At 29.5% G+C, this 16,724-nt stretch overlaps 1 protein-coding gene across 5 annotated transcripts in view; it reads right to left on the reverse strand.

Annotated features, from left to right (window-relative positions):
* Positions 1 to 16,724, reverse strand: part of LUBEL (Linear Ubiquitin E3 ligase) — a 220,522-nt gene that overhangs the window by 79,156 nt on the left and 124,642 nt on the right. For all 5 annotated transcript variants that reach the window (XM_075356534.1, XM_075356537.1, XM_075356532.1 and 2 more), the window contains 4 exons: positions 14,551 to 14,746; positions 4,393 to 6,917; positions 921 to 1,118; positions 481 to 759 (listed from right to left, as the gene is read on the reverse strand). In XM_075356534.1, coding sequence (XP_075212649.1) covers positions 481 to 759; positions 921 to 1,118; positions 4,393 to 6,917; positions 14,551 to 14,746 — 3,198 coding nt within the window. The remainder of the gene's footprint in view (positions 1 to 480; positions 760 to 920; positions 1,119 to 4,392; positions 6,918 to 14,550; positions 14,747 to 16,724) is intronic.

Raw genomic sequence — 16,724 nt, forward strand, 5'->3', positions numbered from 1 at the left:
TCTTGTCCATTACAAAATGTTGTAGTCTGTTGGGCATAGGTGAATATATTATGATTTTACAGATAAATTAAACTTTACATGATGAGGAAAATTTTCAAGTAAAATATTGAAAAGAAATGTCACATAAATGTTTACTAAAAAAAACTCTCCCTTTCTGATATAATGCACATTACAGTAAGCCATAGTGGTAAATGGGTTAAATGAGTAATGCAATTGGAATAAATTAAAATTCTAATAGTATAATAGGTTTTAATAGTTAAAATTAATAGTTTTTAATTATTAGTTACATCATTTTTAACTTATAATAGTTTTTAAATAGGTTGAGAACAGAAATATTCTGAAAGCATAAAAATATTTTTAGATATGAATTATGTAAATTAAGTGAAGTAGTTAATGAATCAAATAATACATTTACTCAACACTTCAATTACCAAAACAATAATGTTAAAAAATTATTTTAAAATAATTACGATATGTTACCTTAGCACACCATTTAAAGTTAGGATCTTGCATCAATGTACGATCCCTTAATTTTCTTTGGAATAATTCATGAACATTTGGTTGAAGAAAACCTTTCAACTGAATATCAAGGTTGCTGAAATAATTAAGAGCTCGATCAGCATCAAGAGTTGTTAGATCAGGCTGTTTACAGAATGGACAAACACAGTCATTAATGCTCCGTTCAGTTATCTGAAGTGTGAAATAATGGAGCGCACAGTCATGGCAACAAAAATGTTCACACTCCAACATCGAGACCATCTGAAAAAAAATTATTTTCACATTTATAAAATTAATATTCATAATTTCAATTGATTACAGAGAATATTTAAGAACTATTTGGAAAAACCAATCGATTAGTCATTTGGCAAATAATAAATTACATATTTAGTTAATTTTTAAATTATGATTTCTTTACTTACTTGTTTCATAGGACATTTTTCTGCACAAAGTTGACATTCCTGTTGTAGAAGAGCTAATGCAGCCGGTAAATTGCTGCATTCCTTTGCTGTAGTAATACTTAATTCCTTATCAAATTCTAGTTCAATCAACTGAACCGCTAGTTCTGCCTGATCATATGTCTCAACTAATCCTTCAGCTAAATATCTTCGAGCTTGTCTCTGATAATAAAAACGTGTATAAAATAAGAAACTACATAAAGTAACTAAATATATTTATAAAAATAATACATTTGTCAAAAAAAAATAAAAAAAAAACAAAATGAAAGGGAAAAATTCAAAAGAAACCAATTTTTTTTTTAATTATAGAAAATTAGGCTTAATTAAGACCTAATAAATCATTTTTAATGCCATAATTATAAAATTCTATCTTCATTTATGATGTGATAAAGTTCAGATTTAATAATGAAAATTCTTTTGTTTAAATACAAACAAAAATTGGAAAAAAACCTTATTTGTTACTCTTAACATACTGCAGCACATTTAGATGCTGCTCTTAATTATATCATTTTTCATATTTTTAGTTGCTTATATCAATACTTAAAATTAAAATTATTCAAAAAATCTTTTGTTTATTAAAGGATCGGTTAACAAACTGACATTCGTATATGATAAGTCAAATTGCCTTTGTAATTCTGTTTGTAAAGCAAAAAATTGAAATACTGACACATACATTAATCAACTAAATAAAAAACTAAAACATGTCAGTAAGGTATATCGAAAGCCTGTGCAAGATGGCAAACTACCCTGATCTACCCTGACTATCCTTGCTATCAACCATCCCTTCTACTTATCCTTGAACCCCGTCATCAGTGATGAAAATTCTTTCATGTTATCAGTTCTAGAGATGATCTGACCATGTTATATGCTATAAGCTGAAGATGCCAGACCTAAAGTGCCAGTACATTTTTAGTATCAAATAGGGGAAGCTGCCTATGGACTAACTTGAAGACTGTTTCCTGTTTGATAGCTGCACAATACACTAGTAGCTGATGTACATATTGATTAAACCTGGGCCTACTAGTAAAACTTTTTTTTATTATTTCATGGATTTTACATGAAATAAAAATCTTACTTATAACAACAATTATGGTGTCTGTATGTTGAAAACAACAATTAAGTTTAATCCTAATTGTATACATCTAATAAAACTGCTTTTACTGCACTCTTTAAAAGTATGAGTAGGATGAGTAAGTACAAGTAAAATTTACTTGTACTTTCTATTTACATAAACGGAATTTTATATTGTTTTACTATCCATAGCAATTATCAATTTATCATAGAATTATTCAAAAATAACTTTGAGATGAATAAACCAAATCTTAAATTGCACCAAAATTATAGAATTTAGCAACAAATAGATCCTAATTATTGAAAAATCAGGGTCATCTATATTACTATTTTCACATGATGCAATCTAAAGGAAGTATAAAATCCAGTTTTTACAATGTTTTGGAGTTGCAGATACATAATGAATATAAAAAGACAAAATATTCTCTTTTAATAAAAAAAAAATTATTTTAATCGCTTAGAATATAAAATAGATTTATTTCTCTGCCAGAACAAAAGTACAATTCAAGATTCATTAAATTGGTTTAGCTGAAAAGAGAAATAAATAAATATAAGCAATTAATAATTGTTTTAATGTACTTTGTTGTTTTGCACCATAACTTATGTACTTTGTTATACAATCATTGAATTTATTTTTCCGTATGACAAATTGCAGACAAATTAGTCATGATATAGATTTTTTAAATTTTTATGAAAATAATTGAGAATATGGCTAATTGGTTGATGTTATTTCATAGACATTCAGACATTTTTTACAGCTTTGTTAATTTGGGGCCCATAGGTAACTGGACCCCTGATCACAAATAGTATACATGCAACTTGTTACATTTTTGGATTCTCAAGGGAAGATTTATTGTTAATTAAACTCAACAACAAAATGGTGGCTAGAAGACAGTATTAAACTATTAAAATTAAGGTATAACACATTAAAATATAACTGGACCTTAAGTGTCTACTTCCTGTACAGGAAGAATAGAATAGTAGGCTAATCTTCTACTCATACCCAATATACTGTGTATTTTGCCAGATATTTACAAAACTGCTTATGAGCCACTTTGAAAATCACTGAACTATAGTTCCAAACATCTTAATAGGAATAATTATTAAGTTCTTCAGGTGAGTTTCCAGTATCAATTGAATTCTTATTGTTAATGTGTATTTGTATATACGGTATATATATAATGTATATATGTTTACTATACTGTTTCTGACAAATTCAAAGAGTCTGTAAATTTCATATTGTGCACATGAACTGAAGTGTTCATTTTTATGTGCCACACGTAAAATTAACATTTAAGGTTAATGTGTTCTACCTATAAGGTGATTGGTATAAGTTGATTTTGTTGTGTGCAGAGCATATTTGTATTCCTTGAGTCTGTAAGTGAATATCAGTCCAATCCATCTAATGTCTTATTTAGTTCATTCATGGTCAGTAATGATATTTAAAAATATAAACTTTTTCAACAAGTTGAATCAACTTTTGGTTACCCATCTTCAGTGATTGGCACAGCTGTTCCCACATTGGTATCAGCTGATGTGGTTGTTTTTTTAATTATTTCATTTTCTCAAGTTGAAAACTACATGTAACCGTAAAATTTATCCATTAATTTAAGCTCCATGAATTTCAGTATGACTAAAATTAGGATGAGGTTTTATGTAAGGTGTAACTCAAAAACGAGATATTTATGGAAATATGTGTAAGAACTTTTTACTTTATTTTTTTCTTGTAGAACATGTTCTGAAATTCTTTCCTTGTATTCATGAAACATGAAGACTAAAACTGGAATTAAATAAAATTACTACACCAACAAGTATACATATAATCACATACACAGATGCAGTAACCTTCAGAATACTCAAGGGAAATTTTATACCACCCAAAACACATTTTTTTTTCATTCTTATATTCAGTGGTCACGGTTACAAGTTAAATATATCAGACAGCCAGTTTTGTTTCATAAAAGTAAGTGAGGCATGTATCCATCCCTCTATTAGCAACTGGAATTGTATTTATAGCTTAATAATTAATACATTTTGAATGCTAATTTCCTCTAATAATTTTTTTTAATCTTTTATAATTAAAAGGGAAAATTTGTAGGTAATATTTGTATCATATATATTAAATAGACACATTCTTATTTTGAACTGAACACAATCTGAGAGTGTTAATATTTATTGGAATATCTATACACACACAGATATATATATATATATATATATACATATATATATATATATATATATATATATATATATATATATATATATATATATATATATATATATATATATATATATGTATAAAATATCTACATTTAATTTGTAGATTAAATGTATATCCATTCTACTACATATCACTACTCACCTCACGATCAACCTCTTGTACTGATTTTTTAGTCTGTAATTCATTATATTCCTCTGGATCTGTAATCTTATCTTCATTTTCTTCATTGTTATTCTTATGGTCTAATGGGTCTGCTTTTTCCTCTTCTTCTTCTTCTTCTTCTTCTTCTTCTTCTTCTTCTTCTTCCTCCTCCTCCTCCTCAACTTCTTCCTCTAGTTCTACCATCTCCTTCTCTTCCTTTTCTACCTCCTCACTTTCTTCCTCTTCATCATCATTCTCCTCCTCTTCTTCAAATTCTCCAATTTGTTTGTCAGGTACTGCAGATATCATATGCTTACTATTATAATTTTTTTTTTCATTATCTTCTTTATTAGAATTTTCAACATAATTGTCCACTATATCCTTATCCAACACTTTCTTGTCATCTGACTGAGTTTTAATATTCTTATTAAGAACACTAATATCACCACTTTCTACTTCTTCTTCAGCCTCAAAAAATTCACTATCAGCATTAATTTCAGATTCTGATGAAATACTAAGTCTTTTAAACTGTTCTTTTTTTTTTTGTAAAATTACTGTTTCATCGCTTGAAGGCGATGAAATATCCACTAACATTTTTTTTGATTCATCTGGCAGATTATTATTCCCAACAATATTTTCAAATAAACTGAACACAATTCTATCAAGCACCTGATCATTTGAAAGACTAGCTTTAAGAAGTTCCAATATTTCTGTACGACTTTCTGCCATTGATAAACTACGAGATGATTTTTCTGAATTAGTGCTATCACTTCTTACAGAATTCTCTGTTTGACTACCTGAAAATGAAATGGATTCAACTGAGTTTGGATTACTTATACTTTCATTAATTAGTACTTGGAGTTCTGAATCTTCTTTTTTATGCTCATTATTTTCAGTTTCAATCTGAGAAATTTCTTTTTCAGCTACATTATTCATATGTTTTTCATCATTTATTTCCTTCCTGACAACTATATTTCCAACATTAATGGGCAAAATTTTACTTTTCTCATTTTCATTTTCTAGAGATTCACCTCCTGTCTTAGAATCATCTTCTAAAGAATTTATCGTCTTAACAAATATTTCCTCAAAATATGTGCCTTTATCTGTAATGGAAGTTGGTTTAACATCAGGAGATGTACTAGCAGCTGAATCTACATTTTCAACATCAAAAAACTCATCATTACTGTTACTATGTTCAAGATGTTTATCTGACTTAATCTGAACATTTTTAGTTTGGTCTGTAAGTAATTCACTGAATACAGATGGTCTCTCAGTAGAACTATTCATATGATGACTAAAATTATCAGAGTTGTTAACATTTTGTATTCTAACAGAAGAATTATTTCTATTGCTTGGAAAATTATGTTCATCAAAAGTGATTTCATCTTGTTTAAAACTATCCATAAGACTTTCTAAAGATGATGACGATTTAATATTTTTTTTGGAAATTTTATTAAGCATGTTTTTGTCAATAGTAACTAATAATTTAGAGGATGTTATAATATCTGGATTATCATGTAAATCTAATGTAGATGATACCTTACCACTGTTTTGAATAGAATTACTTTTCTCTACATCAGAAAAACATAAGCTTTCACATGAAGTACTACTTAACTGTGGGGAATGTGGTTTTATTGCAGACAAATTTGAATTACTTTTATTATTCACATTTTCAAATGATTTTTCATATTTTTCCACTGAATCACCTCTGTCACTTAAACATATGCTCTCGTTTGAACTAATTAACTCTTTTAAATTTTTTGGACTCGACCTAGGATCAGGAATACCACTATCTAATATGTTGGTACCTACTGATGTTTTATTTACAATTATTGTAGGCACCTCTAAATCAACGTTTTTGCTTACTAAAAGTAAATTTTCATGACTGAAATGATCCAAATTTTTTGCATCTTTTACAACATATCTACTTTTTTCACTCTTCCCATCACTTTTCTTAGTATTAGAATTAATTACACTATTGTTAACTACACTGCCTAACAAATTATCAACTGAATTGAAATCTATATCCTTATTTTCTAAATATTTAGTAACTTGATGTATATTTCCATCTAAAATTAATCTTTCTATAATATTTTTATCTACAGAATTACTTTTTTTATCACCATAAGCTTGTGATTTAACTACAGAAGTTTTATTTTGAAAACTACTAAAAGGTTTAATATGATGCTCATCATCAGAATTAGAATTTTGTAAATTTGTTTCAGAGTACCATTTTCTTTGCTGTTTCACTAAATCTATTAATTCTGCATTTGTAGGTCTGTATGAAGAGCTTTGTAAAAGCATACTACCAATAAAACTATCACCACTTTTGGAACCCTTTTCCAGTTTTTGTTCAAGTACACTCAATTCAATACTTTTAGAATTGTTTTTTTGCACTTCACCATCACGAGTATCTAACCACGATTTTGAATTTGACTGTCTAGTATCCTCATTATAATTAATCACATCACTCACCTCATCTGTAGTGTTAAAGTCTTCATGAGCATCAACAAACTCCGAGTCATCTGTAAGGAAAATTAAAGTTTTTTACAATGAACAATATTTTTACATTGGTGATACCTATTCAGAGTATAAAAAATGCTCATAAAGGTAGAATTCACAGAGTGTGTGTAAGTCAAAGGATGATAAAGAGAAAGTAAAGGAGGTGATAAAAGAAAGAATATGAGAAGATTGTGGAGAAAATGACATAGTCATGAAGGATCTAATAATAAAAATTTGGGATGGTGAAAATTATAATGAAAGTGAAAATTTGTTATTGGAGAATTTAAAAAGATAAAATGATTTTTAGAAGAAGCTAAAATGAAACTTTTATATGTTAAGAAGAGAGAAAATAAAAGTACAAAAATAATGAATTTTGATACCAGTATAAAGATTGATGGTAAAAGCTTTTCAAGACTTACAAATAAGAACCACAAATATATAAACTTAGAATGGAGACATTATAAATTCAACTCTCAAAGTGGTGAATACATCAATTCTAAAATTCCAAGTAATTTTGCATAATATATAGCCTTTTTCCTAAACTTCTGACATTTTAATGATATTTACCCTAATCAGGCCTATTGTATACCAAATTAAACAGAAAATCTCAAAGAATATTGCTAAGTTAATACTTTTAATCATTAATGTAAAGTAATAATTTAATAAAATAAAAAATGAGGAATATAATCTGCAAGAGGAAAATCTGTTTCTTTACTGCACACATTTCTCAAACAAGTGAATAATTACACTTATTCTGAGATATAGATATAATTGAACATTTCATTCTAAGAAAAACTGTTTTTGTTTCATTATTTTACACGCATTAGAAATGAAAATATAAAAAAAAAGATTAATGTAAGTACATTCAAAGAGTAAATAATTTTTAATAATATTTATAACTTTCTTTAAATTTAGAGTTCATAAAATCTAAGAAGTATTTTACTTTTTGAAAAGGATCATAAGTTGGATCAGTACTTCGTGTATTTGCTTTAGAATTAATATGCATGAAACAGCTAATCAATTCCCACCTCATCAGGGACATTGCTTTACTAAAGTATATATTGAGATGGACAAGTATTGCAGTAGGATTTGTGGTTTTTCCTCACAGTCAGTCCCATGTTTATACACAAACTAATAAAAGCGTTCATTGTTGCTGTGTTTACATCAACCCACTTGTGTAACCTGCTGAATTTATGCCTTTGAAGTCGCTCTTGTTTTTCAGCAGCTACATTCCTGGCAAACTCATTAGTTTCATGAACTAATCGCAGCTAAAGGTTTTCAGGGAAAAACAAACAGAAATATTCTATTGGCTGAGCATTCCTAGGAGGAGGATTAGTAGGGCCTACATTTCCAACAGAAAAAACATTGCTAGGATCTAAAGTCTCTTCATCTGAATGTATCTCAGTCCATATGTACTAATACTAATTACTGAAGGCCCTGCTGAGAGTTATTTGGAGGCCCTGGTTGAGAGTTATTTGAAAATCCAGATAGGGAAGCGGTATCTTCTGGATCTGAGCCAGAAGAATTACTGTCAGACTCTGATACATAGTCAGGGTCTTCAATATCAATGTCAGATTCATTTTCACTATTTTAAGTATAATCCTCTACTTCACTATCATGTAACCCTTTACCTGCCATGTTTTTATAATATAAACAGTGTTGTTATACAACTAAACAAGGCAAAAAAAATTATTAACACTAAAAACGATAAAGCACAACTAAAGTAGATGAAGATCAGATAATACAATATTACAGGTTATGAATGACCGCTGCAGAGTTTATGTATGTTTTGTTCAAAACATAGGTTTTGTTTATAAAACTTGGATCACATAATATAGTTTTACGAGACTTTTCTATCAAAAATTCTTACCTATAACTAGCAATAAACAAGACATTTTAAACATAAACACAAGAACAAACAATAAACACAGCACGGCAATGTAAACAATGATAGCTAATACACAAATGCTACCTCGATTTTCATTGCTGTAGAAAATAGCCAAAGCCCTTCCAGTGAATATAAAGTATACTATGAGAAAGAAGGGAATTTTGTATTTAAAATGATAATACAGTTAAGAAGATTGGCTAACCTGCTAATTCAAAACATGAGTGAGATCTGTCAGCAAAATCGACAGTTGCAATTTATGGGGCCATATACCTGTTGATTTAATTGACACTTACCGCTTCAAGGGTTAAAAACATTGGATCATATTGATTTATTATTTGTTGGAGATTTTATCATAAAGCGAATAAATCTTAAAAGCGACACACTCTTATGTGAAAGTGACACATTCTATCATAAAGCAACTCATTCTTATGTGTGTGGAAAATGTTTAGGACATGGACATAAGGCATTAGAAGGTAATAAGAACATAGAAGAATGTATTACGAGTAAAAGAGCTAACAATAATTTGAAACTAAAATTAGAATATAATCATACTGTATGGAATAAGAACTATCCAGTTATTTGAGCAAAATAGATGAAATTCAAAAGAACATACAGTACCAATGGCAATTAAAGTCAGTGAAAAATAACAAAATTATTTATTTAAATGTGCAAGGATTATTAAATAATTTAGAAAGTGTAGAAGTATTCGTAGAAGAAAGTCAAACAATGATAATATTAAGTGAAACACATCTAACAGTTGACGTAAATGATAAAGAAATAAATATTGATGGTTATAAGATTTGTTGCACTGGTTCATTGTTGTCTCATACTGGTGGAGTGGTTACGTACATTAGGAATGGCATGTTATAAAATTAACAGTTGGATTAATGAGCTCAGTAATTAGATGTTGTGTGAAATAAAGAATATGAATGTGAATAAAGAATATATCTTGGATCACTGGTGTAGTGTATCATTTGGCTAGTGTTCATGACACGATATTTTTTCATGAACTTAGTAATTGGTATGACTAAGAAATTGGCATGACTATTGGTATCCCTTATAAAAGGGACTAATAAGTACGAAGAAATAATATCAGTCGTTCATATAAATAGTAAAAGTGTAATTGAAAAAGTTATTGAAATTTGTGTGAAAAAACAATTTGATAAATATGTAAAAATAGCAACATACTTGCTGATGAACAATCAGGTTATAGGGAAAATCTTTCATGTGAGGTCGCATTGACTTTTTTCTGAATCAATGGAAGCGCTCTTTAGATAAGAACAAAGTCATCATAGCTATACTTTAGACTTTAAAAGAGCTTTTGAAACAACAATAGAAGGTGACGCATATGCAGTAGAAGGTAACGCATATTGTTGGTTTAAATTGTATTTAAATAATTATAGAAGGGAAAGATAATGTGATCTCTAGTGAGAAAGCTGTTAATTTAGGGGTACCACAAGGAACTGTGTTAGGAGCTCTGCTATTTACAATATACATAAATGACATTGAATTTCACAAAGTAATATAAAACTGTTTACTGACGATACTTTGGTGTATATGGAAGGTGAGGACATAGGTAGTGCTGTAGAGATTTGTATAGTTCTCCAAGCTATAGATTTGACTTACAAGGTAGTCAATTTTATCAAATTTTGAGCTTTAAACTCTCATTTATTTTTGAAACTGGATTCTGAAATGACAGAGACCATATTACTGCTAAACAAAGAGATGAGATGGCTTTCTAAAGGAAAAATGCTAAGTAGGTTTTTTGAGTTACATTCAGAGGTTTCTAATGGAAATAGAATTCCTATTGGATTTTGAACAGCATTTTCGACTGACAGATGAGCTGAAGATCACAACTGCCTACTTGTCAAATATTTTCAATTGTATCAATGCATTAAATTTACGATTACAAGTTGAAGCAACAAACTGATTTTCAGTTGATGACAAAATAAAGGCATTTATAAAAAAAAAGTCAAGTAATTAATAATAGTGTTTCAAATGAAAACCTATTGTCTTTTTTAAATTTGGATAATTTTGTGACAGTTCACAAAATTGAAATTAAAAACAATTTCATTTCAATATTATAAAATGCCATTGCTTAATGCTTACTATAACTTTTGAAGAATATTTTAAATAGAATATTCTGAATTAAATGGATATGAAACCCTTTCATATGGGTATTACTGCTGAAACTCTAATAACAAAATAGAACCTTTGATAGAACTATCTTGCGATTAGAGGTTTCAAGATGCAATTTACTCAATTAGAATTATGTGAATTTTGATTAAAGGTTAAACCTTTATGAAATTGGATTTTCTGCTATAATAAAATGTAAACTTTGTAATAAATTGAACCTTGACTCAAATTTTTGTTTAATATTATATTCAACTGAACCAGATACCTCTTAACTTGTTTCAAGTGTGCAATCCTTCTCACTCAATTCAAGAATACTTTAATCAATAATGTAAGTAAATGAATAATGTAACATCTCATTATAAAATACGTAAATGTTTTTGTAAAAAGTAACACAGGTCAACAAAAGAAAAAAAAAAAAATTTGTAACTGAGATAAAAGTCGGTGAATTTTTTTAATATATCTGTAGTTTCCCCACTCATCCCTGATCTGGATATGCAGTTAAGCATGAAGTCAGCTCTGGGGGAAGCCTTTGCATCAAACTACCTCGGATGGATGCAAGGCCCCGCCCAGGCAGCCAGGACCCTGTATTTTTGCATGCTATGCCACAAATGAGGAATTCCCTTTCAGGAACTCCCCACCATGACTTCATTCTTGACATTTCGCCTCTAGTGGGAAACCCCCCAAAGGTATCCCCCACCGGGACTATGGTCTTACATTCCCCCCAATGGCATAAGAGTAGGTGACTTAGAATGTATTTTTTATGCTGAATCTTAAAATGAAATCAGTTTTTCTTCATCACCCTCAGATTATTAGTTACGACTCTTTAAAACATTGAGAAACTTCTTAAATAATAGAATACAATAATAATAATAATTACAATTAAAATTCCTACCTTTATTTTGTAGACATTTATATTTATCTTAATTTCTTTTTTCTTATTTTAGTTTTGTGTTCAGTGAAGTCTTCTTTTTTTATTATCCAGCAGTAGTCATTCATCAGAGATTCATACCATCTGTAATATATCTTAATGGAACCTTTCTCCTTGTTTGTCACTGATGTCACCAAGTTTAGAGGGAAAAAGTCCAAATGAGAAAATAAAAAAATGAATTTTCAGTAACATTCTGCAGCCTAAATTTTTATAGTTCACTAAGAGTTCATTTATGATCATGGTTTTCAGGGGTTTTTTCCAAGAAAACCAGCAATGACATCTTTGAATCACTTCCATGCTGTTAATTCTTTAGGATTCAGTTTGCTGTCAAATATATTTTCATGAATTTATTTTCTTATTTGTGGCCCAATGAATATTCCCTCCTTTAATTTGACTTCACTTAATAAAAAATCCTCACCTAATTATTTAAAGCCGTCTCAATCTTTATCTAATGCTTTCACAAAATTCTTCATCAGGCCTAGTTTTAGTTGTAGTGTTGGTATAATAATACGATCTGCTTCGACAAGGGAGAATATTGACAACATTTTCCTTTCCTGGGGTAAATTGATTTCTTTTTGGCCAGTCTTTAACTGCATAGTGTTTATCTGTAGACTATCCCACAAACATGAATATCCATCTGTTAAAGGATTTAACAGTCTTGGACTGACAAACACAGGAAACATATATATTTTGTAAAGTCACTATGAAGACTGAGAAGAAGCTCTATTGCTTTCAGGTCAGCGATGATTCACCATGAGTGTTCATCATACTTAATAGTTTTTAGAATTTTGACATAATTTCATACGTATCTTTCATTCCTACAGCATGTGCTAGTGACATAGAAGAAAAATTATTCGAGTTATGCAACAACACCGCCTTTAAGCTTCTGTTTGATAAGTCTATAAATAAATGCCAATCATGAATAACATATTCAATGTTCAGTTCAGACATTAGCCCCCCCCCCCAACATCATGGCAGGAACAAATTAAACCATCTCTTCTAAAGTATTTCAGTAAATTTTCATTTCGATTTCTATGTACTGAAATTTTAGTATCCTTGTTTAATAAATTCCATTCTTTAAGACATGAACCAAGAAGTTCTGCATGTTGTTTCGACAAATACAAGTCACGAATTAGATCACTCAGTTCTGCATGTGTGATGAGGTGAGGTTCAATATTTGATTCTTCTGGAATGTAATTAATATCTATTGAAGTTGAGGATTTATCAGTTGAGCCATCTGGGGAATCATACATTTGGGTATGCAGTACTGCTTTTATTGTTTGAAGTGAAACCAGTAACATTTGCTAAACAAAAATAGCAGTCATTATAATGGTTAGTAGGCTCTCACCAAATCATAGGTACGCCAAAATGAAAATGCTCTTTTTTTCCTTTTAACTACAGGGTTAGTTTAACATAGTCAAAATAATCTTTGTAAGCAGTTTTCAGCAGATTCAATACTGATTTTTTTTAATTATTGTAGTGAATTCTTCGCAAACATAACAACAAATATTCTGAGAATTTTTACAAGCCTGAATTTTATTTATTGTAAAATTCAAAATGTTTTAATGAATGAAAGTAAACTGAAATATTACAGAAATATTTACTTAATCATAAAAATAATTTAGTTTTAATTTATAAATACTTAATTACTTAAAATATTGCATAAAATTGTTTCATCGTAAAGTGTAAAACACAAGTGAAACACATACACGCTTGCATGCACACACACAATTTAACAAATCTAGATGTTCAATTAGATAACACCAAAAGTTGTTATGTCATCAAAATGTTTCACTAAATTTATGGCAACACCTATGAAACAATCTTTATAAGATTGTGTATGATAAAACCACTACCACACAGCAAGTCATACCAAGAGCTGAATTCATACTGAAGAAAAGTTCATCACGTTGAATTACTCATTCCTTGACTCACTGACACATCTATACATGTTTGGCTTGACATGAAATGACATCATTCGACTGTTATGTATCAAATATAGGTCTACAGCATGTATCACAATATACACATCTCATAAATCAGATGTGAATAAGAAAATTTATAGATGTACTAACTTATTAATATGGTTTGTTCCACGAATGATGGAACAAGTAAATTTATGGGGTTGTAAGTTGAGAACGTTACATGATGGATTGTTTCAGAAAACATATTCAGATTCAGCATATAAAAAATACTACATAGAACAACTACTCCTTTTTAGTTCCAAATTTTATGTTGACTAGTGTAATTAAAAAATTTGTAATATATAAAAAAATTTGCATTACATCATATTTTAAAACAATAAATATAGATTTTTAAAAGAGATTGTAATTCTTTATTTTTTTTCCATTCTGAGATTGACTCTCTTGCTATCCTACTGATATATTAAATATTTAATAGTTAAGTGGTGTGCTATTGATCTGTAAGATACAAATCTGTATCTCTCAAGTATTCACATGAGTGGTAAGTGAAAAAAAAGTTTAAGAACCACTGGGCTAAAACATTTGTATAGTAGAGGTAGCCTAATAAATAGATCTAGTTTGTGAATCAATAACCAAACTGCAACATAAAAGTATTAGCTAATATCCATTATTCTACTAAAAACAAAGTCTAATTTCTGAAAACTACTTTAACATAATGAAATAGACAAAATTTCAAGAATACTAAAAATTACAAAAAAAAAAACAACTAATTTGATGATTACCATGGCCTTGGAGCTGAGCAAGGTTCCCGCTATCATTATCAGTGCCCTGTGGTGGCCCCCATATTCTCATTAGAAATGGCTTTAACTGATTCTTGTTCAGTTCCATAAATGCTGCTTCCAAATCTCCATGATTTGCAGTCAATACTGTTACTATATCTTCACGTGAAAAGTTACCACGTGACAGAAGTTCAGCATACTATTACAAAAAATAAATTAACATCAAACTTTATATCATTAATTGGAATAAAACATAAAAGGATTATGTAAATATTGTTCTGATAGTATTGAAAAATCAAAGACAAAAAAAAAATTGTATATATTGGTATAAAAGCATATGTTTTCCACTACAGATTCTTCTTTTCATAATGACGACCCAATTTTTATAAATGCTGCTTAAATGATCCTCAGTAATTGTGCTCGTACATTAATTTCAAATGAGCATTTGCAGAAGTCCATTTGGTCATTTTAACAAGATATGTAAAATATTTTGTTATGTGTAAATGTTGTATTTTATTGTAAAGTTTATTCTCTCTCATCATGCACTGAAATGTGAAGAAAGCGGCAACAGAATTAAAGTATGCTGACAGAGTTTCCCTTTTTCAAAAAAGCAGTTAGGATTATTTATTTAAATTATAGAACAATGAGTCATGCATGAAAATTTTTAAAAGTAAAAGGTTAGGAGCATCGTATATTCACAAAAGATACAGTTAATAATCAGACATCCATCTTTTAATAAGCACAGCAATGAGATTCATTGCTTTAATGGCACAACACAGATTGGTTTAATGTAGAATTATTTATTTTTTTATTTACAACCTCAGATATGCAATCAAGTATATTTTAATGAGGAAGATAAGATAAATGGATCATTTGAATCTACAAAAGTAGAAAATAAAAGGATGAATAATAAGATTAACATATTAAACTAAATTTCTCTAGAGTAACAGCAAATAAAATAAAACACTTAAAACAGTTTTAATTAATGTTTTTACAGAAAAAATGTTACCCTGTCAATGAAATTTTAAATAATAGTAATTAAAAAATTTTAAAACATTTGAATTTTCTTAATCCCATTTAATATGTACATAAGTGTGCGGTAAAATAATTTGCATTAGCAGCTTATGAATTGTTATTATTTTGTAGATATTTTTTGTATTTAATATTTCATGTAACTGATTAACATGAACTTAAATCATATTTTTATTTTATACTTTACAATTTATATTTTACATTCCTTACATGAGCCATACAATGTACAGGGTGTCCCGTATAAAACGCATCCCATCAATCACTCATCCATGAAATTTCAAAAGTCAAGCTTACTACCCTACTCGTTACTGAAATGGACTCGTACAACATCTGAACATCGCGGCGACGCGGTAGAACACTACCGATAGTAACAACAATGCAATCATAACGCTCAGTGTATTGCTAGAGACAAGATGGTGTTTTCGCTAGATGAACATGTTTTCATTGTTGAGTCGTACTTCAGTACGAAATCAGTGGTTGCAGTGCAAGATTTGTTTCGCCATAAGTACAAAGATAAACCAGCTCCTAACAAAACATCAGTATTAAGGTTAGTTGCAAAATTTAGAGAGACTGATTGTGTTAATAACAAGGAACACAAAAGATCTGTGTCAGTGTTGAATACAGATACAGTCACTGAAATCAAAGACCGATTACTCGCCTAGCAAATAAATCGATCAGACGTTTGTCTGCTGAAATTAATTTGTCTAAATCAACTGTTTATCGGGCGACAAAACAATTACAATTACGACCTTATCGCATTCAAACGGTTCATCAACTTCTTGAGCCCGATAAAGAAAAACGACTACAATATTGTCAATGGTTTCATCGATTTCTACGTGAGGGAATTAATTTACGTTTATAACGAAAAACAATTACACCCGCAGAAGTTGGGCGTGTGGTGCATGATGTCGCTGAAGAAAATAATCGGTCCTATTTTTTTCGAGTACACCATTAATGCAGAACGATATCAGGATATTTTATTTCAGTTCATTGCACTCTTGGAAGAGGAAGACAGACACTGCTGGCTACAACATGACGGTGCGACATCGCACTACGCAGGTTCAACTTCTGATTTCGTTGAGGAATCCTTTGGTAATCGTGTTATCGGTCGAGGCTTGTGGCCACCAAGATCTCCAGATTTGACT

Source organism: Lycorma delicatula, chromosome 2, assembly GCF_047948215.1.
Source record: "Lycorma delicatula isolate Av1 chromosome 2, ASM4794821v1, whole genome shotgun sequence".
NCBI lineage: Eukaryota > Metazoa > Arthropoda > Insecta > Hemiptera > Fulgoridae > Lycorma > Lycorma delicatula.